The sequence below is a fragment of the Phanerochaete carnosa genome (genome assembly GCF_000300595.1).
Source record: "Phanerochaete carnosa HHB-10118-sp unplaced genomic scaffold PHACAscaffold_10, whole genome shotgun sequence".
Classification (NCBI taxonomy): Eukaryota; Fungi; Basidiomycota; class Agaricomycetes; order Polyporales; family Phanerochaetaceae; genus Phanerochaete; species Phanerochaete carnosa.
The window spans coordinates 883,729-907,753 of NW_006767637.1; the positions used below are offsets into that span (position 1 = coordinate 883,729).

At 53.9% G+C, this 24,025-nt stretch overlaps 9 protein-coding genes across 9 annotated transcripts; 6 read left to right on the forward strand and 3 right to left on the reverse strand.

Annotated features, from left to right (window-relative positions):
- Positions 1-846: 846 nt before the first annotated feature.
- PHACADRAFT_177788 (uncharacterized protein) lies at positions 847-1,941 on the reverse strand. Its single transcript, XM_007400191.1, has 5 exons — positions 1,704-1,941; positions 1,565-1,654; positions 1,379-1,516; positions 1,121-1,317; positions 847-1,050 (listed from the first exon to the last, which is right to left on the reverse strand). Exons 1-5 carry the CDS (start codon positions 1,790-1,792, stop codon positions 965-967), a joined length of 600 nt encoding a protein of 199 aa, XP_007400253.1. The 5' UTR covers positions 1,793-1,941; the 3' UTR covers positions 847-964.
- Positions 1,942-2,701: 760 nt separating this feature from the next.
- PHACADRAFT_103865 (uncharacterized protein) lies at positions 2,702-4,092 on the forward strand (the record flags this gene model as incomplete). Its single annotated transcript, XM_007400192.1, has 6 exons — positions 2,702-2,957; positions 3,012-3,240; positions 3,297-3,416; positions 3,475-3,823; positions 3,879-3,974; positions 4,033-4,092. The coding sequence occupies 6 exons, from the start codon at positions 2,702-2,704 to the stop codon at positions 4,090-4,092; spliced, it is 1,110 nt and encodes a 369-aa protein (XP_007400254.1).
- Positions 4,093-4,213: 121 nt separating this feature from the next.
- Positions 4,214-5,814, reverse strand: PHACADRAFT_165718 (uncharacterized protein; the record flags this gene model as incomplete). Its single annotated transcript, XM_007400193.1, has 3 exons — positions 4,214-4,850; positions 4,903-5,742; positions 5,801-5,814. 3 exons carry the CDS (start codon positions 5,812-5,814, stop codon positions 4,214-4,216), a joined length of 1,491 nt encoding a protein of 496 aa, XP_007400255.1.
- A 1,651-nt stretch (positions 5,815-7,465) lies between these two features.
- Positions 7,466-8,345, forward strand: PHACADRAFT_263068 (uncharacterized protein). The gene has a single exon (XM_007400194.1). It carries the CDS (start codon positions 7,650-7,652, stop codon positions 8,187-8,189), a length of 540 nt encoding a protein of 179 aa, XP_007400256.1. The 5' UTR covers positions 7,466-7,649; the 3' UTR covers positions 8,190-8,345.
- A 1,032-nt stretch (positions 8,346-9,377) lies between these two features.
- Positions 9,378-10,531, forward strand: PHACADRAFT_177794 (uncharacterized protein). The gene is made up of 2 exons (XM_007400195.1): positions 9,378-9,959; positions 10,016-10,531. The coding sequence occupies exons 1-2, from the start codon at positions 9,507-9,509 to the stop codon at positions 10,214-10,216; spliced, it is 654 nt and encodes a 217-aa protein (XP_007400257.1). The 5' UTR covers positions 9,378-9,506; the 3' UTR covers positions 10,217-10,531.
- A 228-nt stretch (positions 10,532-10,759) lies between these two features.
- PHACADRAFT_263071 (uncharacterized protein) lies at positions 10,760-12,140 on the reverse strand. The gene has a single exon (XM_007400196.1). It carries the CDS (start codon positions 11,595-11,597, stop codon positions 10,917-10,919), a length of 681 nt encoding a protein of 226 aa, XP_007400258.1. The 5' UTR covers positions 11,598-12,140; the 3' UTR covers positions 10,760-10,916.
- A 1,565-nt stretch (positions 12,141-13,705) lies between these two features.
- PHACADRAFT_187710 (uncharacterized protein) lies at positions 13,706-14,643 on the forward strand (the record flags this gene model as incomplete). The annotated part of the gene is made up of 1 exon (XM_007400197.1): positions 13,706-14,643. Exon 1 carries the CDS (start codon positions 13,750-13,752, stop codon positions 14,641-14,643), a length of 894 nt encoding a protein of 297 aa, XP_007400259.1. The 5' UTR covers positions 13,706-13,749.
- A 1,461-nt stretch (positions 14,644-16,104) lies between these two features.
- On the forward strand, positions 16,105-18,577 carry PHACADRAFT_213003 (uncharacterized protein; the record flags this gene model as incomplete). The annotated part of the gene is made up of 14 exons (XM_007400198.1): positions 16,105-16,125; positions 16,184-16,249; positions 16,306-16,423; positions 16,477-16,578; positions 16,632-16,893; positions 16,952-16,975; positions 17,032-17,108; positions 17,164-17,719; positions 17,778-17,812; positions 17,868-17,921; positions 17,982-18,003; positions 18,056-18,116; positions 18,172-18,336; positions 18,396-18,577. 14 exons carry the CDS (start codon positions 16,105-16,107, stop codon positions 18,474-18,476), a joined length of 1,644 nt encoding a protein of 547 aa, XP_007400260.1. The 3' UTR covers positions 18,477-18,577.
- A 596-nt stretch (positions 18,578-19,173) lies between these two features.
- Positions 19,174-22,347, forward strand: PHACADRAFT_151659 (uncharacterized protein). The gene is made up of 13 exons (XM_007400199.1): positions 19,174-19,826; positions 19,882-19,975; positions 20,034-20,099; positions 20,157-20,274; positions 20,329-20,430; positions 20,482-20,743; positions 20,794-20,817; positions 20,870-20,957; positions 20,998-21,569; positions 21,627-21,661; positions 21,712-21,765; positions 21,825-21,907; positions 21,961-22,347. The coding sequence occupies exons 1-13, from the start codon at positions 19,723-19,725 to the stop codon at positions 22,219-22,221; spliced, it is 1,863 nt and encodes a 620-aa protein (XP_007400261.1). The 5' UTR covers positions 19,174-19,722; the 3' UTR covers positions 22,222-22,347.
- The last annotated feature ends 1,678 nt before the right edge of the window (positions 22,348-24,025 follow it).

Below are 24,025 nucleotides of genomic sequence, written 5' to 3' on the forward strand. Positions count from 1 at the left end.
GTGACGGGGCCGGAAGCCAACTGTGAGCCGTCAAAGGGATGGAATGAGGGAACATAAGTCAGCACACTCGACCCGGCGGCGATAATACACACCAATTTCATGTTCCTCATCCCTATACATTGAGACTAACGTTTAGTCGTCACATTTCTTCCCGCCCTCGTCATTGCCCATAATTTCCTCTTGCTATGGCCGCTCAGATCTGCTGCCAGCTTCACCGAGACCCTCGACCTCGCCTCGACCTCGTTAACCACGATTACTTTTGATATCAACGTCCCTTTCGTCGACCCGCGCATGGCCTCCGCTTGTGACATAGCACGGGGTCAAGGACAGGCTTGAGGACGCAGTGAGCTGCCGAGGCAATCAGGATTGGCCATGGACCGGCATAAAAGGTGCACAGATTTGTGTCATCGCGTCCACCTGGAAATATTCCTTAGGAAAACTCGCTCGGGCATAAGAAAAATGCAACAGGTTCAAAACGTGAAGAGCTGCGGAGGCGCATTACAATGTTGAGGAGGCGAATATTAACGTTGTTCGTACCATAAATGCGCGACGCGCCTGCTTGAGCTTGAGTCCCACAAGGACAAGCTGGCAACTTGTAGGAATGCTGATCGCGCTGTCAACTCATATCCGCCTTTCAGTTACGCACCAAGCATTCTAAGGTAGTATTTTAGTATTGGTGTCGTCAGTAAAGCGGCGGAAGCACTCACCTAGCGACACCTCGAGTTCTTCGGCCATGAGAAAGCGGCGTAGAGCAGTTGTACACCTCCGGGTAATTGCGTATCATTGACAGCGGCACTGGTGTCTCCCGGGCTGCGGTACGAAAAGTCCACACGAAACCATTGTAGATGCCATTCAGCATCATCATTCGTCGGCTTATATTTGAATTGCTCTACGCGTTGTGTACATCTTTGTTTACGCCGAATCATTTGTATGGGTACAAAGGCGTGCGTCTCCCGGTAGCCACTCAGCTATCCGTGTTCGTACCGTTCACTTCAGGTTTAGTGAGGTCGACGCTTTCATCGCTTTCTCTGTCCCTAATCCTCCAGTACCCTGTAGATTATTGCATAAGTGCATGAGTCAAAAACAGGTTTGATGCAAGGTTGCAGGACAAGGTACACACCGAAAGTAGCCTGGAAGAAGCGTGCACCTATGACACTCATGACAGTGCCCAGCCACAGAAGGAAACAAACAACAGGTATCAATGGAGGTATTACAAGTGCCATGAGGTCGTCTGGGTGGTAAAAATCTTCATGTTCGGCGATCTGGAGTAAGCTGGGGTCGTCTACGCTTGGTTTCAGCTTGAGATGGACAATCAATCTGTCACGTCGTGCCCTCACGTTCAGCGAGAGTCTTCAAAAGGGTAGTATCATGCAATCACCTGGAAGGGTAGCCGGCCAGAGGAGAGTAGCGGATATGGAAAACTTGCACAACCTCGATGTATGCTTCGTGCTTCTCCGCGTTGTACATGCAGCTACGAACGTCGATCTTGAGAACAGGTGACATGATGCGATACCATCTGCGTCTCATTTCAGGGAAAATTTCAGTACATGGGCAGGTCACTCACTGCAAGATTCCTATGACCGCACTACGGGATCCAGGGCGCCGCCAAACTCTGCAGAGTGGGTGACGAAAAGCTGCGTCTGGCGCATAGTATCTGTGATTGCGAATGAGTAAGTCGTGAGTACTGGTGCAAATTCTCGCACCTAAGTACGGCTGCCTCTTGTATTTCAGGATTCACCGCCGCGGTGATCAGGTTCACGACGTCCGGAATCTCTTTCTGAGGATCTTGCATGTTGCTCTTGCAGCCGGGAAGACAAGCTGACAATCAACGAGGTACTTGATATGCGCCAGTATCTTCGTCGTATTCAACAACGAAGATGGGACGGTGGTTTAAGTTAAGGTCGTCGGGACTGAACATCGCTGTGGATGCAAGAGGCAGCGGGCACGACGTCACGTCACCGAGGCTCGAGGGCGCGTAAATTCCTTCATCACGTGATTAGCACGTGACTCGAGGATAAACGAGAGACGCCCGCGCTTCCTTCCGAGCAGTCTCTCATGGTCAGAGAGCATCATAGACGAGTAAGTCAAAACGGCGCACATCTTCACCTCACAATAATAGCTTCTTACATATATTTCTCAAACAATATCTCTACGAGAGCTCCAGCTCCTAAAGCCTGAAGGACGTCGCAAGCTTCCCGTAATTGAGTACGACATTGTTCTCGGCCGGTGAATCCTCGCACAGCTTCTTCGTCCCCTTCAGACGATATGCAACGTGTGCAATGTGGGCATGATACCAGAACACCAGCTAGTTCTGCGCCTTACCTTGTGCTTGTAGCTTACAACAGTCGCACAGGTGCCTTATCGCGTCTTGTGAGCAGGCTTCGACTTGGCGCGAGATAACGCAATTTCGGGCGTTTCTCGTGTGCGCTGGGCCATCAAGGGCTTGCGCAGCCAATATTCAGATTACCTTGCACGCTCGTGCATCATATGCCTCTCTCTATACGAACGCAAGACTGAGGAAGGCCCTAGCGTGCGACGCCGAACGTGTCTAGGTCCTTGGCCGTGGAAATGGTCATCGCTGCCCTTGTTTGCGCGATCCTTGCAAAGTTCTTGCTAATATAAATGCTTGTGATGCAAAATGTTATCAGACCAGAAATCCCACAAGTCCCCTTCAGCTCAACTCTTCGTCCCCAACTCCACTATGTCCCAGACTACCACCCAGGCACCCGCTCGGAATCAGCTCGTCTCCCCAGAGACCGAGCAGGTTGAGCAGAAGCTCGCGAGTCTCCGGCTCACGGGCGCGGCTGCTCCTCTGCAGCTGGGCAAGTCACTTGATCATTTCCAGAAGACGGACTCGACACCCCTGATTGGCACTGAGTTCGCTCGGGGCGTCCAAATTGCTGAATTACTTAAGGCGCCCAACGTCGATGAGCTGATTCGCGATCTCGCGATCCTCGGTAAACTTCCCATCTCAGCTGCTTCACTTCTCTGTAATGAGATCTTGAGCACAGTGTCGCAGCGTGGCGTGGTCTTCTTCCGTGACCAGGAGCTCACTATTGATGAGCAGAAATCGCTCGGCACGAAGCTCGGCGAGCTCAGTGGCAAGCCTGCTTCCTCCAAGTTGCACATCCATCCCGTCACTGCAGAGGCCTCCGAGCTCGGCGACGAGATTAGCGTCATCACTTCCGAGAGGAATCGCGAATACGTCGCCTCTCGTGTTGACAGGTCGACGCTCTCTGCGTAAGCTAACAGCTTCCGTCTTGTCGTGAAGACTGGTAACATATGACCTATTTCAGGTTGAACTGGCACGCAGATATCACCTTCGAACCCATCCCGTCGGACTATGCCATCCTGAAGATCCACACCCTTCCGAGCTTCAGCGGCCAGGTGACGGGCGGTGACACGCTCTGGGCTTCGTACGTCCCTTTAATAGCTGATAGCATTGCACTCGGTCATGCGCTGACAGTCCTACAGTGGCTACGAGGTCTACGACCGCCTGTCCCCGTCCTTTGCCAAGTATCTCGAGACGCTCGAAGCCGTGCACGAGGCGCGCTTCTTCCACAAGGTCGCGAAGGGCCTCGGCAACAAGCTGCGCAGCGACATTGAGCGCGGCTCTCCGGGCAACATCGGCGGGCACCTCGAGGCCGTACACCCCGTGATCCGCACAAACCCCGTCACGGGCTGGAAGAGCGTGTTCGTGAACCCGAACTTCACGAAGCGCATCGTCGGCGTCACCAAGGACGAGAGCGACACGATCCTCAAGCACCTGTTCAACCTCATTCAGCTCAACCACGACCTCCAGGTCAGGTTCAAGTGGGAGAAGGTGCGTCTCTGGGCTTTTGGCTGGTCAGTTGGGAGTGGTGCTGACGCGGATTTAGAACTCGATCGCGATCTGGGACAACCGGTCCAACTACCACACTGCCACCTTCGACTATGGCAAGGAGAAGCGTGTCGGCGACCGCGTCGTATCTTTGGTGAGTTGTATTTTGACGGCATGGCTTCGTATATATTGCTAACGCGATGGCATTGCAGGGCGAGAAGCCATACTTCGATCCGACGAGCAAGTCCCGTCGCCAGGCTCTTGGCCTCTGATCATAAACCGAACCTTAAGTTTTATAACCCGAATCACCAGACAAGGAGAAATATAGTATACAAAAAGGAATGACGTTGTACTTGTAGAAAGAATATAAGACGTGCAGACGATTAGATCCGTTTAAGGATCGCCATTGCGCGCGTCAACTACTGCCCACCGCTTCGCCCGTTCCTGTGCCCTTGCACCTTCAAACTTGTCCAACGTAGCCTCGATGCCGACGGAACACGCCTTCAGGTCTTCTTCGAGCTGCGGCAGCGCGACACCGTCCATGAGGAGCCTCGTCGTCGGCAAGCCGCCGAGGTACTCCATCTCCGCGAGCATCTGCGCCACGGCCTTCGCGCTCGCGGTGACCGCCTGCCGCGCGTCCTCGCAGTTGTCGCGTATCTTTCTGACGAGCAGTGCGTCGTCGAGCAGGCCGTCGAGCGCGGTCTCCGCGCGTGCACGCGCCCAGAGCAGGCTCCGCGCCGCCTTGCGCTCCATGTGCTCGATGGACGTCTCCAGCGCGCGGTCCTCGCGCCGCGCGACGGCGTCGATAGCGTCCACCTGCTCCTCGAGCACGAAGAGGTCACCGAGCGTGAAGGACGTGGCGTTCTGCAGGGCCTCGAGGTCCTCTTTGAGCTCTGCCACTGCCAACAAGAAGGTTTGTTCGAACTTGATGGCGATGTCGTCTACGTCCAGACTTGGCAGGGGGCTGTCATCCATTGAGATTTGGACACTGTGGACGATGCGGTATATTCTCTCGAAGGATGCTCCTGTCCTGTATGCGCATTTAAATTGGTCTGGCCTGAAGGAGACCAGCTGGCACTCACCGCATCACGGTCCCAACTGTAGTCGCCCCTAGCCGATTCAAACTGCTCGCGGAAGTTTTTGCGTTCTCATTCAGTAGGTGGAGATCGTGTGAGAGCGTCTCACGGACAGACAGCGAGCTGTCTTTGGCATAGTACGCGAGCTGCTTCGCGCTGCGTCCCTGGTGCGCAAGTTCTTCCGACAGCGTCCACACACCTATGGCCGTGTCATACAGAGTCGCCAGCGTCATGGAATGGATTTGCGCAAGGGCAGAAAAGTCGTGCATGACGACCACATCTTGTGGTCCGCGGCAGAAAGTAAATGAGGTGCGCAGTGGCGATGTGCATATTGCTTTCAAAGACGCATCGAAGGCCGGGTCCCTGACGGCTGGGATAAGCAGACTTGCGAGGCCAACTGCTACAATCATGAAGAGACTGTGGATGCGTAGAATTGCGTGCGTCGTGTCTCGCACAACATAGCCGTGATGGCCTTGCAGAGGCGCGGGTGGAGGAGGATCGACCGGCGTGATGGCTCTAGCAGGTATCTCGGCAATGAACGGCTTAGCTATTTCCATCGATTCCTCTCCTCGCTGGGTCACGGATGAAGTACGATTGGTGCGGGGCTCCCTCGGCGCGAGCTCTAAAGGGGAAGGTTCGATTGCATGTACAGCAACAGCAGAAACCTCGGCAATGAACGGGTTGGTCACTTCCATCGGCTCTTCTCCTGGCTGAGTCACGGATGAAACTGATGTATGGTCATCGCAGAGCTCTTCCGACACGAGTTCAGGGCTAGGCTGCTCAGTATTCTCGGGCATTCGTTCGGGATACACTTCCTGATTGACTGCGTCTACCCATCTGACGATGCTGACAAGAACCCTCAATATCTACCACCCACTCTAGAGCGATAATTTATAGCACTTACCCGGACAGCTGCATCGTTTCTAGAGTGTTCAGTTCGACAGGAGGTGAAGAGGGCTGGAAACGCGCGTCGCAGCGTACGCGCCCAGTTATATGGAAAACACGTGCGGCCACGCGAGTTCTATAAAGCAGCCGTCAACGAGCAACAACAAGGAGTCGACTCTGGCTAGGTGCTTACAATTAGGTCCCTGTCTCTTTATCTCCCTGGTGATGTCGCCTCGCAAGAGGCATAAGCGCCGCGATATCCGGATGCATCCGCCGCTCCACTGGCAGCACTGGCCAGCAACTCAGGCCTCAGGGTCGGGGACGGCAAGTCATCACACTCTCGGGAGCAGAGGATGTGCTCGGGGTGGAAGCTTGAGCAAATTCCGACCCGCGCGAGCCCGTCGTTCTGCTTTGTGGCGCGTGCACTGATCACGGCGGTCGGAGTTGGGCGGGTGTGAGCGGCACACGGACGTTTGAACGGCAATACGTTCTTGCTCTTGTCACTCGTCACCCAACGACTCTCTTTCATAAGCTACACGTTTCCACACACGTTCATTCAATTCCGCAAACATACAATCGCTCAACGGGTCTTTGGGCCGGCACCTCTCGTTGCCCATGACGCGCCCAAACTGTTGAAAGGATATTGGGATGGTCAACGTTATCTCAACGTTTGAAAGCATCCGGACGACCGTCACAAGGCAATATTGCCGCTTTATGACGGCAAAAGGCGGTTCTGACGGGTGATGAACGGGTACCGCGGGGTTATGGTTTGATGACTCACACGTATTGCGGAACATCACAGTGCCCGCATTGAGATGTCACAAGCAAGGTTGCCACCGCGCACTGCTCGCGGGAGAGCCCGTATTAGGTGTTGAACCAGAACACATTCGTCCGATTTCCGCTCATCGATTCGTCGCGACACCCTCGTGGCTGCGGGGAGACGGGTATATACACGCCGTTGTCTTGGGCGTGCGCCAAGACTTATTGCGGCCATCCTCACTTGACCCTGCACCTTCACCATCCGCATCCCCTTCCGCCTTCTTGTCTCTCAAGGCCCTCGGGACTGGCTGATGGAGTGTCCCATATGCTGGGAGTCGTTAGTTTCGACTTCTTCGCCCACTATCAGCATACCATGCGGTAAGGGGTTGGTTCCTATGCGACTGCTGAGCTCCCTGCTAACATCCTCTGTTCCCAGGACACCTCTTTCACGAAGGCTGCCTTTCCCCCGTTCTACGCTCGCGCCTGTCGAATGCGTCAGGAGGGGACCCCGACTGTCCCACATGCAGAGCGCCCATCAAACTCAGTCAGTACGCTGACGCCTTTTTGAAAAGTGCCGACGCTGACCTCACATGTGATGTCCTGTGCAGTCACTGGACACGATCGTGATCGCATCCCGAACACTCTGCGAGAACAGTTCCATCCTGCCATCCGCCGCGTGTACCTGACGCCACCCGATGCGTCCAGTATTGATACCCAGAGAGAGACGGAATATCTGTATGCTCGGCTCGCGGAGACACAAGAAAGCCTGCAAAAGTCTAAGCAGAAGGAAAAGAGTGCGGAGCAGCGACTCAGGGCCATCATGGATCTCTGGAAGCAAGAACAAGCGAAGAACGCCGAGCTGCAACGGTCGATATGTGCTCTCAAAGCTGAACAAGCCCAGCGAGTTGCGAAGACGAGCTCCCCTCCGGCACCTTCTTCCTATGTCCCACCACCGCCACTACCGCTGCAGTCTGTCCCCCCAGTCATCGCGACTGCAACCGACCCATGGCACATGCTCGAACAAGAAATCATTGTTGGTGCTGTTCAGAGGTTGTGAGTTGGATATTGTACCCTCATTTACCAGCACTCAGGCCTTTGACAGTGACAACATGTGGCGTGTGGTGCCGCCCCCGGTGCCGTCCTACCCATATCTACCACCAATGCCTCCCACCGCGCTTCCTTCGGACTTTCAAATGCTGCCAGTAGGATCATCCTATCAGCAGGCGATGCAACCAGTCCCACAGCATGCATCTATGCTGCAGCAGAACAGCATGTCTGTTCCCATGTCTCCCGTGCCCGTCCCCAGTGTCGCTGCGCAGCCGGCACCAATCAGCGGGATCAATCCGCCCTATTCCGTCGCGGCCCAGCCTCAGCTTCATTACGCGCCTGCTCCCATGAGCCACACGTTCGGCCATGTTCCCCAGGCGCCGGTGCAATCTCCTGTCGCCGACCCGCACGTGAACCCCGCCCAATTCCGCTCTGCAGGCGCCCCTTCCGCCTCCACCGACCCGAGGCCCAGACACCTCTCGGGTGCCGCTCGCGATCGCGAGCTGGCGCGCATCAGGCTGCAGATGCACCATGCTCGGCTCCAGCAGGCTATGGTACAGCAGGCTTCGCAGCAGGGCATGCCGAGTACCAGCCAGAGGTAATATTGACGCACGGCTGGTCGATACAGTGGGGCTGCGTCTCTCGAACTTCCGGGCCCCGACGAGAAATATTTATTGCGGCGCTTTCTTGCCACCATGTACCTATATTTGCCGCGAAGCTGATCTCGCGTTATCTAAGTTACGATTCGGTTGTGAAATGGCAGATTGCGATTGGAAAAAAAAAAGGTATCACTTGCGTGGCGGGTGACCTCGGCTATGTCGAGAATACAAAGCCATGCCCATGTCTGGCAAGGCGGAGGTGGATAGGGCCTTAGTGCGTTTCATAAGCGTGGGCCTGGGCCCCGCGCGAACCCCCCAAAAATCCTAAGCGAACGCCCCAAGTTGGCAGCGGGAGAACGGGAGGATGGCGAGGAGAGTCTTGAATCACGTAATGGTCGTGCGCAAAGCAGCGCTCCGCGTCGGGTGCGCTGATACCCGAGGGCGTTGTGGCGTTTTTGCCGTAACGGGAAGCGTATATGGGCGGTCGGAGAACAAAAGCACGTTGCAACGTTCAACTTTGTCTCGACCGCCACAAGCGATGCTGGCGCTCGCACCGACGATGCTGCCGCTGCGTCTCGAGGACCTCTTACCACAGAACACCAGGCCGCAGATACCCTGCTGGGATCGGCACGGGCGATGTAACTGGCTTGAAAGTATCCCCGGACAGTCGCTCGAGGAATGGCGCTTCGGGGACAACATCAGCGTCGAGAGCCAGCAGTTCTTGGACAACGTCGAAATGGCTCTCTGTGGTCATGTCACCGGCGTGACGCTCCGAAGACAACGCGCATACCAGGTGAGCCGCCCTTTGCGCCACAATCAAGCCGCAGTCGAGCCGCAGTCGCCCACCGAGAGCTGCCGAAGGTCTCCCGGAACGTGCTGACTTCTGAACAGCAGATGCTCGAGATCGTGCTCGACGGCGGGGAGTCGTGGTACGTGCGGAGGTCGCTGCGCAGGCGGGAAGGCGACCCGGACGCGGACGTGGTCGGCGAGCGCATTATGCGCGAGGCGAACCTGCTCATGTGGCTAAGGTCATACTCCTCCATTCCCGTGCCGTTCGTTGTCCGCGCCACTCCAGAGCTCTCGATTCTGCGGCAAATGCCCGGGAAAACCGTGCGCGAGTGTTGGGGGCAGCTCGACCGGCATCAGAAGGTGCGTCGTCATCGCTCTTCAAAAAAGGAGCTCCGGAGCTGAATACTGGGGCAGGAAACGGTGGTCATCTCCTACGCCCAGTACGTAACCGAACTCTTCGACCTCGATGTCCCCGAAAAGATTGGGTCGACGGGTGGCGATAAGGGTGGCGGCGCGTACGTCCTCAGGTCTATGCCCTTCGCCGGGAGGGGCCCGGCAAAGCGCGCGCCAAAAGTGTACGACGACCTGCAGGACCTCATCGACTACATCTTCGTCTCTGCCATCTCGGAGGCGCGCCGCACATTCTTTGCGTCGGAGGCGGAGAGCACCGAGGCCATCAGGCTCCTCGAGACCCTGCACAAGGTCGCGGGCTCCACAGTGCGCTCGATCACGACGTCCGCGTCCTGCTGCGCGCTGTCGCACGACGACCTCGGCGACACCGACGTCATCGTGAACGAACGCACGGGCGAGGTCTCCGGCATCGTCGACTGGGAGTTCCACTCTGTCGTGCCGCGGGTCATGGCGGCGCACTATCCCAGCTGGCTTCGCTACGACGGCGTCTGCGACCCCAAGTACGCAGCGGAAGGCAAATGGTGGCTGTCGTCCAGGGAGGAAAGCGTGCAGATGCTTGCGTTGTTCGAGGAGGTCAGTGCGGCATCTTCGAAAATGTGTGGGCTGCTCACGATCCCTGTGCCCGCTAGGTGGTAAAAAGCAAGTCGCAAGACTATCACGACGCTCTGTTCTCCGGAACGGGGCTCAGGTCCATCCTCGAATGGATCTACGAGATGGGCTCGGCGAACTACTGGGACCGGCTCAGGCGTTGGATGGCGGCAAGGCGGATGCCGCTTCACGAAGAAAAGCCGGCAGTCCACAGGCAGCGGTCCGCCACGTTCGCGCTCTAAAAGCGGACTTGCGAGCAGACAAAACCTTTATCCGTCATGGATGCGATTATACCCTCATATAGATACCTGACCTCTCGTCACATAGCATTTGTACACGCGCCATTTTCTTGTCTAAAGTTTGGAAGATGTAGGGTAAGAAAATTAGGTGTTATTGGATTGTCTGTGGAGCAAGGTACACGTTATGAATCGGAAATAGATGGCATTGGTCTGAATCGGTGAAACGCAGTATACAGATGCTATATATGTATTTGACATCAGCGGCAGATATACAGACCAGCTGCAGATCATGCCCCGGCGGGAAAAAATTAGCGCTCGAGCCGACGGCCGTCTTCCCAAGTCCGTAGTTGGCATGCATTGCTACGAAACTTGACCGGCTGGCACTGCAAACACCGCGGCTTCGTCTTATTCTTGCGCACAAAATGTTTCTGTTGGATAGAGATCGGGCCAGGTGATGCAAGCCTCTGCCTCGCCACCATCAACGCGTCGAAAGATTGTCACCAAGCCCGACGTGCATAAATGGCCGTGCGGTAATGAAAAGCAGATGAGGCCCCGAGAGACTGAGGCTTGTGACAATAGAAATGTCGCACAATAATCACGTAAAATCACGTCAGTCTTCATCAAATCAGAAGCCTTGTGTGGAACTCATGGTATTGGTCATGTATCGCGCTTCCGCACTACAAGAAGACTCACATCTCAGCAGCTACGCCGACGAAAAGTCGTTTCCACTCTCATCCACCATCTTCCAGCAATTTTGCTTGTGCCCCGCCTTCCAAGCCTTCATTTGACACTCCTTGCTGCAGTACCGCACCGACTTGCACTGCGAGCAGAGCATCTCGGCCGACTCGTCCATGCAGACAACGCACTCTTCCTGCCCGGGAATCTGTCCCTCCAGATAGTCCCTATTCGACTTCAGGTAGTAGTTGCCGGGCATGTTCTCCACGCAGTTGAGAATCCCCGCGAGCCTTTGCAGCTCGACGCGCTGGAGCTCCGGGAGACGAGCGATATCGGGCCGGGAGATGAGGTCCTGGAGCATCGCCGCGAGCTGCTCGCGCGTTGTCTTGTCGATCGACGCGCGCTCGTCGTCGCCCATGCGCGTGTCGCACCAGAAGAGCAGGTGAATGAGCAGCGTGCAGAGATGGCCGGGCCCGGACGGGCGCATCCAGTCGATGCCCTGCACGATGTGCGACGCGACGAGCGTCGGCAGCCCCGCTGCGCCCGGCGAGCACAGGAGCCGGCGGAAGTACGCGTTCACCTTCGGGTCGGGCATCAGCGAGAGGATCTGGATGTAGGTCGACACCGCCTTGCGCTGCGTCGCGCGGTTCAGCGCGTGAAGCGACTTGACGAGCACGGCGAGGTGTTTTGCGGAGAACGCGAAGTACATGGGGGCCAGGTCTGCGTCCGGGAGGATGGCAAGAGCACTGAGCTAACTCCCATCCGTTAGTTATCGCAAGCGTCGTACTTGTGGGCCTATAGCACTACCTGGGTTTGAACCCCCTCCGACTCCTCCGTCGAAAAGTCGGTGTCAGTCGGAAGCGGGTCGTTGAGGCGTGCGTTTTTGGCCAGTAGGTCAGCCATGCCCTCTATTTCTGCCCGAGGAATTGCCTTTCGTTTGCCAGACATCTTATTGGTAGAAGGGGATTGCGAGAGTCTTGGGGACGTGGGGTTACACTCACTTCAAAATGGCACGGAAAATAATACCACGTGATCCCGAGAATTCTTACAGACGCCTAGATTCGACATCGCATTTTGATGATTGGGGGGAGGGCCGTCTGCGCCGATGGATGCCTTGCTTGGCTCTGGAAAAACTATTTTCTGTTGGCCATGTGTGGCGTGACATTCTGCCAATGTGCTCTCATCAGGAGAAACCGCCCACAATAATGAGGTTTAATTGGCTAGAATTAGCACTAATTGCATAGATTGGACAAATTAGATATTTTCAGTTATGCCCTCTCTGGAGGGCCTATTTTAGCGTTATATCAGATGCGTTAGCTCAGACGACTCGAGAGAACAGCGATTGCGTATCGCCAATATGCCAGTCATATACGGGCCCAGTGTCACAGGATGACTGCGCTAGTACCGCACTGGTTCATACACAGCGGAGTTTTATGCGACATCACTCAACTGGCGCCTGAGCGCACAGGAGACGAGCGATTTTTTAATTTCTACTTCGTAACTTCGTCCTCACACTTCATTCCAGCATTGTTGTCACATTCCTCTCCATGCATGAACATGCAAGCAGCGACGCATTACGGTATTATGCTGGTTGCGGTGCTACGGCTTCTGTATCTATCTGTCGAAAGTGTTCTCGGCTTCTCCTTGTCATGCTCGTGTTATGTTTACCGGACCGAGTTGCCTCGAGTCCTCTTCTAGGCCAGAGCCAGCGATCTCTTTTCTCATTCCACATCGCAACGTGATTTATGCGCAGTCTGGCCCGGGCACGCTCGAAGAATAGGAACTGCTAGCACGAGTTGCTCAATGATGCGCAGCTACTTACACCGCCTTACCAGTCACGCCAACGCCGTCTCGCAGCGCGCGACACTTGTTCTCAGGGATCACCGCATCAATCCTCCTTCAGCCGGAATTCACAGGGGTCAGTACGTCCGGCTCTTCCGGCTCTTTGCCTAGCGCTGACCTTCCTCTCGCCAGCACACTCCTTGTCCGGCTTCTCAAATCGCACTCCAAGAGGCCATCAGTGCCTTCAGCTGACGGTATCATGCCGGAATCAGGTGAAAAGTGTCAGGCCGAATCCCAGATATCCGGTCAGGGCACTGCGCACCACGGCACTGCCGAATCCGGCGTAGAAAGCTTGTTCCACGTTGCCGTTAGCGGACAGGCAACGTCGAACTCCCTGGTCGGGGAAAATAAACTCGGTTGGAGGCATTCGTTCTTGCAAGATTATTCTTCGATATGATGCTCAACTTTTTCCACGCAGCACTCAACACAAATCAATACATGTTCGTTTGAGGCCTCCATATTGTCTGTAAAATGTAACCTGTTCTATGGCAAGTGCTTACGACATATTCCTCAAGGGTTCGATGGCATGATAGCTCCATCTTGTGCGTGCAAGGTCCGTCGGGCTCGTGTTATCCCGGCGTCGTCAGCACTCCTGTAGGTCCGGCAGTGGGCAGCTCATGATTGTAGCCACGCCTGGGTCTGTGCCAAAACGGCCCGGGCCTTGATGGTCGGAAGCTCTTGAGGTCCGAGTTTCGTCGTTATGTTTCGACCGCTCTCGGCGCCTGGGAAACGGGCTTTCACAGCCTCAGCTGCGATAATTTCCGTGCCTTAAGAGCGTATACCCTGCACGAGCCCCGGCACCTTGACTACGTCCTCAAGCTCGAGCGACTATTGGGTTGCAGTACGGCCTGGTTGCATCAAATTTTAAAGTGACCCACTCGGCCAACCCTCCTCCCAACCCCACCGTCTAGTCCAGTCCAGGTTTGTATAGTCTCGCAATATCATCGCAGCCTGTAATCCACTAACTACGTAATTCCCAGCAGTTCCACACCTCTGCTTTGTCCTGGCGGTTTTAGTCTATGCACAGGACCACGGCAGGCACAAATCTTCCGCCGGAGATTCTCGACCTTATCCTGAAATCTGTGTCGCATACCTGCGACCCTACTATCAAGATCGATAGACGCGGCCTTGAAGCTTGCAGCGCGACATGTCGCTACTGGGCCAAGGTTATCCGTCCTGTTCTGTTCTGGAGCGTTACTATACGATCTTACGTAGAAATGGAAGGGCTTCTCGCCCTATCGAACGCCACAAGTGTACGACCACTAATCGCTGATTGCGTGCGGAACGTGATCGTCGAATACCGTGGGTCCCAATGTTATCCATGGTTACGCCGCATCCGCCAGCTGTGGATGCAGCTCCGAAGCGCAACGGTGGAGCTTAGATTAGAAGAGTCATGGAACACCATGTCATCTTCTGAGGACATGTCAGCGCGCGAAGCTAAACCCGGGAGTTCGAGGCTTGCCCTCGCTCTCCCTGGCCAATTGTTGCCAATTACCCTGCCGGGTTCGTTGTTTCCCTTCGAGCGCGTCATCCTACACGGCCTTAAGTTGCGAAGAGTGTTGGATCTTGTCCGCTTCATCCGCGGCTTCCCCATGGTTTCGGAGTGCAGTTTCCAGAATGTTACATTCGCTGAAGGCTGGACGTTGGGCCCTGCGAGACAGGCGTCCCGCAGGCGGGGACCACGGACTGTTACAGTCTCTTCATGCGCAGGAGGCACATTGCGGGAGCAACTCCAGCTTGTATCAATCACGCTCGCTGCTCGGGAACGCTTACGTGTGGATGCTGCCACATGGTCAACCCTCAAGCAACTGGTACTGTCCTTACTGCCGCAATTATACTCTTCATTCAAGTTGGCTATGGACATCAACGAAGCAGGTACGCTCAGCCTGAGAATTTCGATTCTGCTCAATTGATGTGATATCAGAGGGCGAGTTGTTCATTCGACTTAGCAATTCATCCATTGGGACACTGAGGAATACGGGTCAGCCCTGGCAGATAGTTGTCCAAGTGTCTTTCCCGTCATATACGGAGAATAGCCGTACAGTCCCAGCTCATAGAACGCACATTTGCGTCTCATCGGTTGTCGCACCAGTAGAGTAGCTCCATACGCAGAGGATCCTGCATGTGCTCCGTGTTCGGAAGTCTTTTTGGCTGCGGATCCTGCTGCGTACACGGTCCTCGCGCATCGCACTGCAGGCGGGAGTCATGTGTTATATTATGTACTTATCCCTGGTGCAGTATTTATGATGATTTTTGCTTCTTTTTGGGCAGTGGCTTATCGCTCAAACAGCTGGTTACGAAATGTATATGTATATGTCGACATCTCTCCTTGCCCCCAGCACTTACGACGTAGATTGGTGGGGAATGTATCAAGGGTGTTATTGGACAAAAAAAATTCTCACATTCACACCGGCCGCAAATTTTTGTTTTTGATGTGCGTCTAAGGTTATGCGTGCGTATTCGTGCACGATGATGCGCGTTTGGTCACTAACGTGCGCTAACGTGCACGTTCGTCTATTTTTGTGCACGATCATGTACGTTCGCCCACTTTCGTGAGCTTTCGTGCGCGTTCGTGCACGTTTGTTCACGTTTGCGCACCCTTGTCCGCCAAACTGTGAGTACAGTCTGCACCAATTCCAAACTCATTTTTTTTGTCCAATAGCAACCTTCATAGGGAATGGCCCTGGGGTGTTCGAGAGCTTATCAGTTGATTGACGCCCGCACACATCTGCTTCATCCTGGCGCCGTCATCGCATCCCGTACTACGAAAACGTGAGCAGCAGCACTGCGGTATGAGAGTTTAAACATCGTCTGTCACGATATCCAGGATACAACCCACTACAGGCGAGTGAGCAGAATTCAACTTACGACTCTAGCTTACCACGCTCGCCGGTTCGGATTTGCTCCAGGTCCTCTTCCCGGACCGTAGTCCATATTCTTTCGCCTTGCATCACATTTTGAGCAACACGCAGTCTGGCCTGAGTACACGCTAGGGGCAGGAGCCGCTGATAAAAGCCGTTCATTGATGGCGCAGCTGCCTAGTACACCGCCTCACTGCTTATACCAACGTTATCGCCGGCCTAGGGTTAGCGTTCACTACCCGACATCAAGCGCAAATCCATCGCAATTTGTTGTCGGGAGAGTGGGCGGTAGCATTGCCATAGAGCTGCGACGGGCTGGTCTCTCCGCTCGATGCGTCGGCGCCGCTAGTCATTGACTATGCTGATCACGTGAGTACAGATAGGCGGGGTGTATATATTTGGAGGGTCGTGTTCACAATTCTGCAGTACTGTCTCTCGCCGATTAAGGCCGCTTCTACCAGCTTCACCGTCCACCTTTGTCCTTCACCGAGTTAAAGCTCTGTTTTCCTTTAAATGGACTTCAATTGGTTGGAAGTAAGTAGCATATCCCACTAAATATCCACATGTTGTGTCATTCAATGAACCGCAATAGCTTAATGCTTCCACGAACCTGTCCTGGGTATCCTGCTATGAAAACTTCCAATGTGCGAGACTAACTGTAAGCGCTCTCGTCTTGAAGACAAATGATTTAACCTAACGAATTTGCCATGCTAGGTTCCTCTTCTATACTCCGATCCCAGCGCGGGTGAAGCCCAAGTAGCTTTGGTCATATCTCCGTCAAACTACTCAGTCGGAGACCCGAGCTATCTGGGGCCTATCCTCTTCAACCCAGGTAAGCACGACCTTTTGATTCCGTTTATGACTCAATCTCACTCATAGTCATAGGTGGGCCCGACGGTTCCGGCGTGCAACAAATTCTGGAGGGAGCACATTACTTTCGCGAGATCATCGGGCCTCAGTACGATCTCGTAGGATTCGACCCCCGAGGTAGCTAATTCTGCCCCTATACCCTGGTGGACCATTGCTTACGTTTTCGAAAGGTGTCGGTGAAACCACTCCTTTCCTCTCAATTTTCAAGGACCCAGCAGAGGCACTTCAGTGGTACGCGACGTACCCGCCGGACTTAAACGAGTCGATATCCTCCTTCGGAAGAGCCTTCGCACAGACGCAGATCTTGGGCAAGCTCGCAGTGGATCGCGCTGAGAAAGTTGCAGAGGCTGTCACCACGCCCACCGTTGCCGGCGACATGCTGAGCATAACGAAAGCATTAGGCTTTGACAAGCTCAATTTCTGGGGTGTATCGTGAGTTGGACGATCGATATTTCGTGCCAGTGGATTACACTTTCTAACAAATCGTTAGATACGGCTCGGTCTTGGGAGCGACGTAAGCCTTCCTGCATGATGAGTTAAGCACAAGACATGCACTGATACTGGATTCAGATATGCTGCAATGTATCCTAGCAACGTTGGACGCCTGATTATAGACGGCGTGGTGAACTCGCATGAATGGTATGGAGGTGTGTATACACCAAACAGCGTATTTGGACTCTCATCAACTGGATCCTGTGGCAGGAGAAGATACTAACTCTCTGGTGGACTCTGACAAAGCACTGAACTCGATTTACGAGGCCTGTGTAGCTGCGGGACCATCTCTCTGCGCCATTTACGAAAATACTACGGAGCGTATTGCCGCTCGCGTCAACAAGCTCATTAACGATGTACGCTTGGCCCCCGTCCCCTTCGTCGACGACACGGACCCCTCGAGCCTAACATTCGGCGTCGTCGACTACGGCGTCCTGATCGATCAGCTCTCACTGGTCACCTACTTGCCGTATAGTCATGCGCCGTTCATGGCGGAAGCACTCGTACAGCTCGAGCGCGGTAGTGGCAGCGCGATCTTCCAGGGCTCGAACACTCAGAGCGTGGACGCGCTGAGCACATGCAGCTTCAACGCGTCGCAGCCTTTCGTAGCGGGTCTCCTCGATGTCGAGTTAGCCATCACGTGCGGCGATCAGCTTGTACTGTCAGCTCCCACTCTCGAGGAGTCAAGAGCGCGTTACCAGGAGTTGGTGAAGCAGTCGCCGTTGTTTGCTCCTGCGTTCTACGATCTATATCATGGAGGGTGCCCGTAAGTGCAGTTTCATCTGGTGCCCGACATGGTTCCGATGGCTTATGTTGGCATGTAGCGGGTGGACAATTCGCGGAAAGGATAGGTTCAACGGTGAGTTAATTTGAATTATCATCAGTACAGGATGTGTGCTCAACGAGTCCGGTAGCTTCATTCGTCACCAACACCAGCAATCCTCTTCTAGTGATAGGCAACACCCTCGGTAAATCTCTGCGGCATATATTACCATCTCACTGAATGCTAACTTTGATTTATTTTCCAGATCCTATCACACCCCTCGTTAGGTAGAGTTTTTTCTTCAGCAATATTTCTCATATGTCGCTAATTCTCTCGCAGTGCGAAAAATATGTCCTCAGGATTCGCCGGTTCAGCTCTCCTTCAGCAGAACTCCACGGGGGTCAGTATACTAGATGTCCCTATAACTGAATTGAAGCTGATGTCGTTCTCGGAAGCACACCTCTCTGTCCGGCTTCTCGACCTGCACGGCAAAGGTCATCCGGGAGTACTTCTCCAACGGCACCTTGCCAGCGCCGGGCACAGTTTGCCAGCCCGACTTCCAAATCTTTGCCCCAGCGAACGGGACGAGCAGCGAACAAAGGCGCGCGGCTGAGCCAGATGTCAGTGAGCCATTTAATGAGGCCGTCCGCGGACTGGCGACGTCAAATTTCTTGGCTAGGATTCACAAGCCTGGGCGGAGGCGTTCGTTCCCCCGAATTGGATCTTCGATGCGATGATTATGTTGTGCGCTCTTGATTGACATGCCGTACTCGTAGCACGTTCGTTCATGGGCTCGATACTATTCGTAACTTAATGCATTGCGCTTACCACTCACTGTTCAACGTGCTTGTGGCTGCCGCCCGTAATGCATGCAGGCTGTCGAGCTGATGTGATTTCTATGAAGGTCCGCGGTGGACAAAAATAAATATCTCGTTCTCACAGTGCCGAATCTTGTTATGGCTGTGGGCGGCACCCCCCTTCACTACACCATACCGAATCCATCCGTACGGTAGCGAACCCGAGCGCACCCGCGCGCACCGTTGTACACGACGCCGCAGATAAGTGCACAAAAGTGCACCTACACGGACTCAGACTACATTTTGTCCGCATGAATGTGCCCACGGATGTCATGCACAGAGCGAACAAGACCCTCATAAATCCAAATCGAGTCTGTGGGAGCACACAATGGTGGGAAAATGTGTACTTACTTGCGGTGTCATGTATAACAGCGCATACGGGTGCACTCAAGCCCTCCAACACGCGGACAAACTCAGTTCAGTACAGTGAAATGAATTGCCGCAGCCAGAACAAGATTCGGCACTGCGAGAACGAGATTTTTATTTTTGTCCACCGCAGACCTTCATAGATTTCAGTAATGTCGGAAATATGTAGACGCTTTAAAAACATTCCGCAGTTCTAACAGTGTGGTAGCTCATATCGCCCTCGGTCCACCTCTGCCGGCTGAGCTGCGCTAGACGGTCCGAGGTCTTCGGGGTCCCGATACCAACCCCCGCCCTCTAGCGCCAGCCCTCTGTCCGTTCCCGCGGTGTTTTCTTCGCCTTCCATCCCAGTTTCCCATCAACGCGTACTCCGCGCAACCTCTACTGCCTAAGAAAAGACTTGCAGACATTTTAATATGCTGCTCTGGACGTCGGCGCTTGAGCAGAGAAAAACTACTGGTACTGTGCACTGCTGGTCAGTACTAGTCGCGCTGTGGCACTGGTCTTCGCAGGCTACCCCGTGCCCGTGATGCTGTAGGCTATGCTCATGGCGTAAGGTGTGCCTATTTCTTACTTTCTACCATATGCGCAAGTCATTCTATCACCCCTGCGTGGCGGTGCCACTTCCCGCCCATAACTATCTGATGGCGCAGCTAGTACTGCTCACTGCCTCGCTACGCGTTCAGCTACCGTCGGAGACACAAGGCACTGGAAAATCTCCTTCGGGAAAATACTGCGCATCAACTAATGCATCATCCGGCTTAATTCCCGCTTATCTTGCTGGGCATGCATCGGGCATGCATCCCCTACCCTTGCGCGATGCACGGCGACGTTGATTGCGCAGTATTGAAGAAACCGCAGCATGAATCTCGCGGTTCTATAAAACGCAGGTAGCTTGACATTGTGCCACATATCAGACAATTTGTTCACGATGCGAAACCTCAGAAGGCTGGTGAACGGAGCTGCCGTCCTGGCAGTCATTCAGGGCCTGCAGGCAAGGTCGCTTGTTGCTCGGGATGACGACTTCAATTGGGCAAACGTAAGTTGTACTCTTGACGGTTCCGCTGTATGCTGCCCCAGGCTGATCGCGATGGTAGTTGACTGCATCTACCAATCTTTCCTGGACCTCTTGCTATGACACCTTCCAATGTGCGAGACTAACCGTGGGTCTTTGACAAAGGGTATCACGCGGTAGGGAATACTGACTTATCTTCTCCTAGGTTCCTCTCCAATACTCCAATATTAGTGCTGGTGAAGCACAGGTGGCTCTGCTCATGTCACCGTCCAATTTCTCTAAAGACGACCCTAGTTATCTCGGTCCCATCTTGTTCAATCCCGGTTTGTGTCTCAACTCTCGAAGGCTTCATTTTATCGAGAATTTCTTCACTACAGGAGGACCTGGCAGTTCTGGTGTTCAGTTTGTTCAGGAGCTAGCTCCCTATTTCCGTGCCATTATCGGTCCCCAATATGATCTCGTCGGGTTTGATCCTCGGGGTATGTCGCATGTTCTATTCTGGCTTAAAGCTGCTGATGGTTGTGATACAGGCGTCGGAGAGACTACCCCAGCCCTCTCCGTCTTCAATAGCCCAGCAGAGGCGCTTGAGTTCTACGCTCCGTATCCCCTGGATGTGAACGAATCCGTCTCGGCGTTTGGGAGGAGTCTCGCAGATGCTCAGATCTTAGGAAAGCTGGCTGTCGATCGCGTCCAGCAAATTGCCGAGTCAGTGTCTACGGCGGCGGTGGCAACTGACATGCTGAACATCGCACGGGCATTTGGCTTTGATAAAGTTAACTATTGGGGGGTCTCGTAAGCAGCTTCTTTCATATCATTTATAATTTCTTAACAAGATGTTTCAGCTACGGAACTGTTATTGGTGCTACGTAAGTCTGCACCAGACATTGAAATTACTTTGCAAATCTCATCTCCACTCAGGTTTGCGGCCATGTTTCCTCAAAATGTCGGTCATTTCGTTATAGACGGTGTTGTCAACTCGCATGAGTGGTATTCAGGCACGTACCGGGTTTGACGAGGTGACCACGAGAATCAATTCTTACCAGTAGTTTACAGGGAATGATACAAGCTCCATTATGGACACCGACAAGGCGTTGACGTCCATCTACGAAGCCTGTGTCGAGGCGGGGCCGTCACTGTGCGCCATCTGGGAGAACAGTACGGACCTCGTTCGTGCTCGCGTCGACAAGCTCATCAACAATGTCCACTTGGACCCTGTTCCCCTCATCAATGACACGGACCCATCCGCGATCACTTTTGGCGTCGTTGACTACTCTACCTTGGTGCAGCAACTTTTCCAGACTATATACTTCCCCTTTAGCCATGCTTCTACCACCACCGAGGCGTTAGCCCAGCTCGAGCAGGGCAACGGCACCCTTATCTTCCAGAATTCTGATACGCAGATCGTTGCCAATTCACTGGTCTTTTGTCCAGCCGAAGCCGATACAGGGGGATCATTCGTCTCTTCACTACTCGATATCAGCTCAGCCATCGAGTGCGGTGATATTCTTGGAAGCTCCAGCCGGACCTTCCAACAAGCTCGTGAGGACTATCAAATCTTGCTGGACCTCTCGCCTTTGTTTGCCCCTACATGGTATCCCCTCGGTTCTGGGCTCTGCACGTATGTCTTTTCTGCTTCTCCTGCTATATATAGCTGAACTTCATTTCTTCCGAAAAGCGGGTGGTCCCTCCGAGGAAAGGACGTTTTCAACGGTAAGTTCTTGCAACATGCAAGAAGAATTACTGTTGACACCCTAGCTTAGGATCCTTCGCCACGAATACGAGCAACCCTTTGCTCTTTATCAGTAATACCCTTGGTATGTATTCTCGTGTGGCAAGCTAAGCTATGCACCGACCCACTGTCGCGCCCCTACAGACCCAGTGACGCCCATTACGAGTGGACGAAACATGTCGTCAGGCTTTGCCGGATCTGTTCTTCTCCAGCAGAATTCCACAGGTGTACGCATTGGTTGTACCCTTTCCTCTGGACCATCTGAACATATGCTCTATAGCACACCTCCCTGTCCGGCTTCTCGACCTGCACGGCGATTGTTATCAAGGAATACTTCAACAACGGCACCCTGCCTGTGCCCGGTACGATCTGTCAGCCTGACTTCCAGATCTTCTCCCCTGTGAACGAGACGACCAGCGCGCTTCGACGTGCCACTGAACCGGACGCGGGGAACTCGTTCTACGAGGCTATCCGCGTATTGGCGACATCGGATTTCTTGGCGAGGGCCAACAAGCTCGGGCGGAGGCGTTTACACTTGTGAGGGCCTCGTATCCGCTGATAGTGTGTTTTCTGTCTAGTGCGCTGGACTTATAGCAGTTCCTTCACGGACTTGATATTTTTCGTAGCTTACTGTACCGCCATCTGCATACTTCCTTGTAGACGTGAAATTTTACTTGCTTTGGCCGGCCATGCTTGGTATCACACGTGCCCTAAGTCTGGTGCATTCCAGCGGGGCTTGTGGGCCGTGTGGGGATCTTGAGGATATTCATGTAAGCGGGAAGCTGTATGCACCGCCTCGCGTGCCGCAAAGTACTGGCGAACAGGTCTGGCTTCGCACAGTTGTATAAAGAGGTACAACTTCGCCGCACAGAACCGGCCATTTCCCCAGAATAAAAAAATGAATAATGTGTCCTAGCGATGCCCCGCATCCTATGGCATCTAACATTTGTGCAATTTGCAGAAGCGCGCTCCAAGCTCGCGTGCCTCTTTCACCTAAGTTCGCCACAAAAGCCTAGGACGTATCAGCGTCAGCGCATCTAGTTGGACGTTTGATATGCATTGCAGTCGCCCATCATAGAATACGATGCGGCCACCCATTCGAGACAGTATTGCCCTCCTCACTCGAGAGGCTGCTCTCGGCCCACGCGACACCTGGGGCTTGACACCATTATCATATCCCAAAACCATTTCAAGTAGCTATAGGTGGGCCCCAGGAACGCTTCTGATAACCGCTCGTGTCATACCATCTCAAAGGCTTGCATTGTCGCTAGTCAGTACCATGGGCCACCAGCAGATATTCGTACCATCTGTGCGCGTGTAACAACTTGAATTACAACTCGGCTGTTCGGCGTCACACAAAGCCTTCGAGACGTAATTTGTTCATGTTTACGGGCGTGATACTGTACGTTGTGCATTGTATGGACCAAATCTTCGTATTTGTAGTAGTACAAGGTATGTGCTATATGAACACACGGCGTGAGCGAGACTTCAAGGATTCCTGATGAATGATGATATCGGCGGCTACAGCAAACAGTCAGCGACAACCAAGGACCCAATTCGTTAGGGACACTGGCCTTTCTCCGCAATGAACATCAGGAAGCAGCGTCTGACTACGTAGCGAGGGCGCTTGCTACCCTGAGCCACCGCATCTGCCCTTGTCGGGTAGCGCACGCGTAGAGGCTCAGGAGTGCCTGGTAGTACCCAGCGGCAGCGCACACATTTTAGGGGTCACTACGGTATGCCAGAAATTATATATTGGTTATTCAAGCTACAATGTGCAAATTTGTATGCGGGACACACACCTATGTCATTACTGGACTAAAATTAGATTAATGCACCGAAGAGCAGCACTCCAAGGCAAACTCGTGTGGATGTTCAAGCTCAAGCTCAAGAGGCGTCTGCCGAAGTACAAAGACGTCTGCCCTAAAGTGTTGGATGATGGCGCGACGGACGAAGGTAAGCGCTCGAACATCTCGTCGTCCCAGCTTCCACACCAGCCCATGGTAATGCAGCTCGACCATCCCTTCGGTATGCTGCCGAGACTATAGCCGTCACTGACTCTCTGCCTTTCCTGGGACTCTGGAAGAACAGACAACAGCTGGCTGTGGTAGTCGAAGCTCGCGATATCCCCGGACCCCAAGCATACTGCTACCGACATGCCACGTTACCATCGGCGGAGCAAGCAAGAAAAATGACAGTGCGCCCTAGGGCCGTGCCCTGTCTCACTGAGTAAGGAGCTTGTGGACTGCGCGGTAAGCATCACGAACTGCAAGCAGCTGCGGAGGGCCAGGTCGTTGTCACAAATTCGCCCCATACAAGCGCCTATTATATTCATAGCACTCATT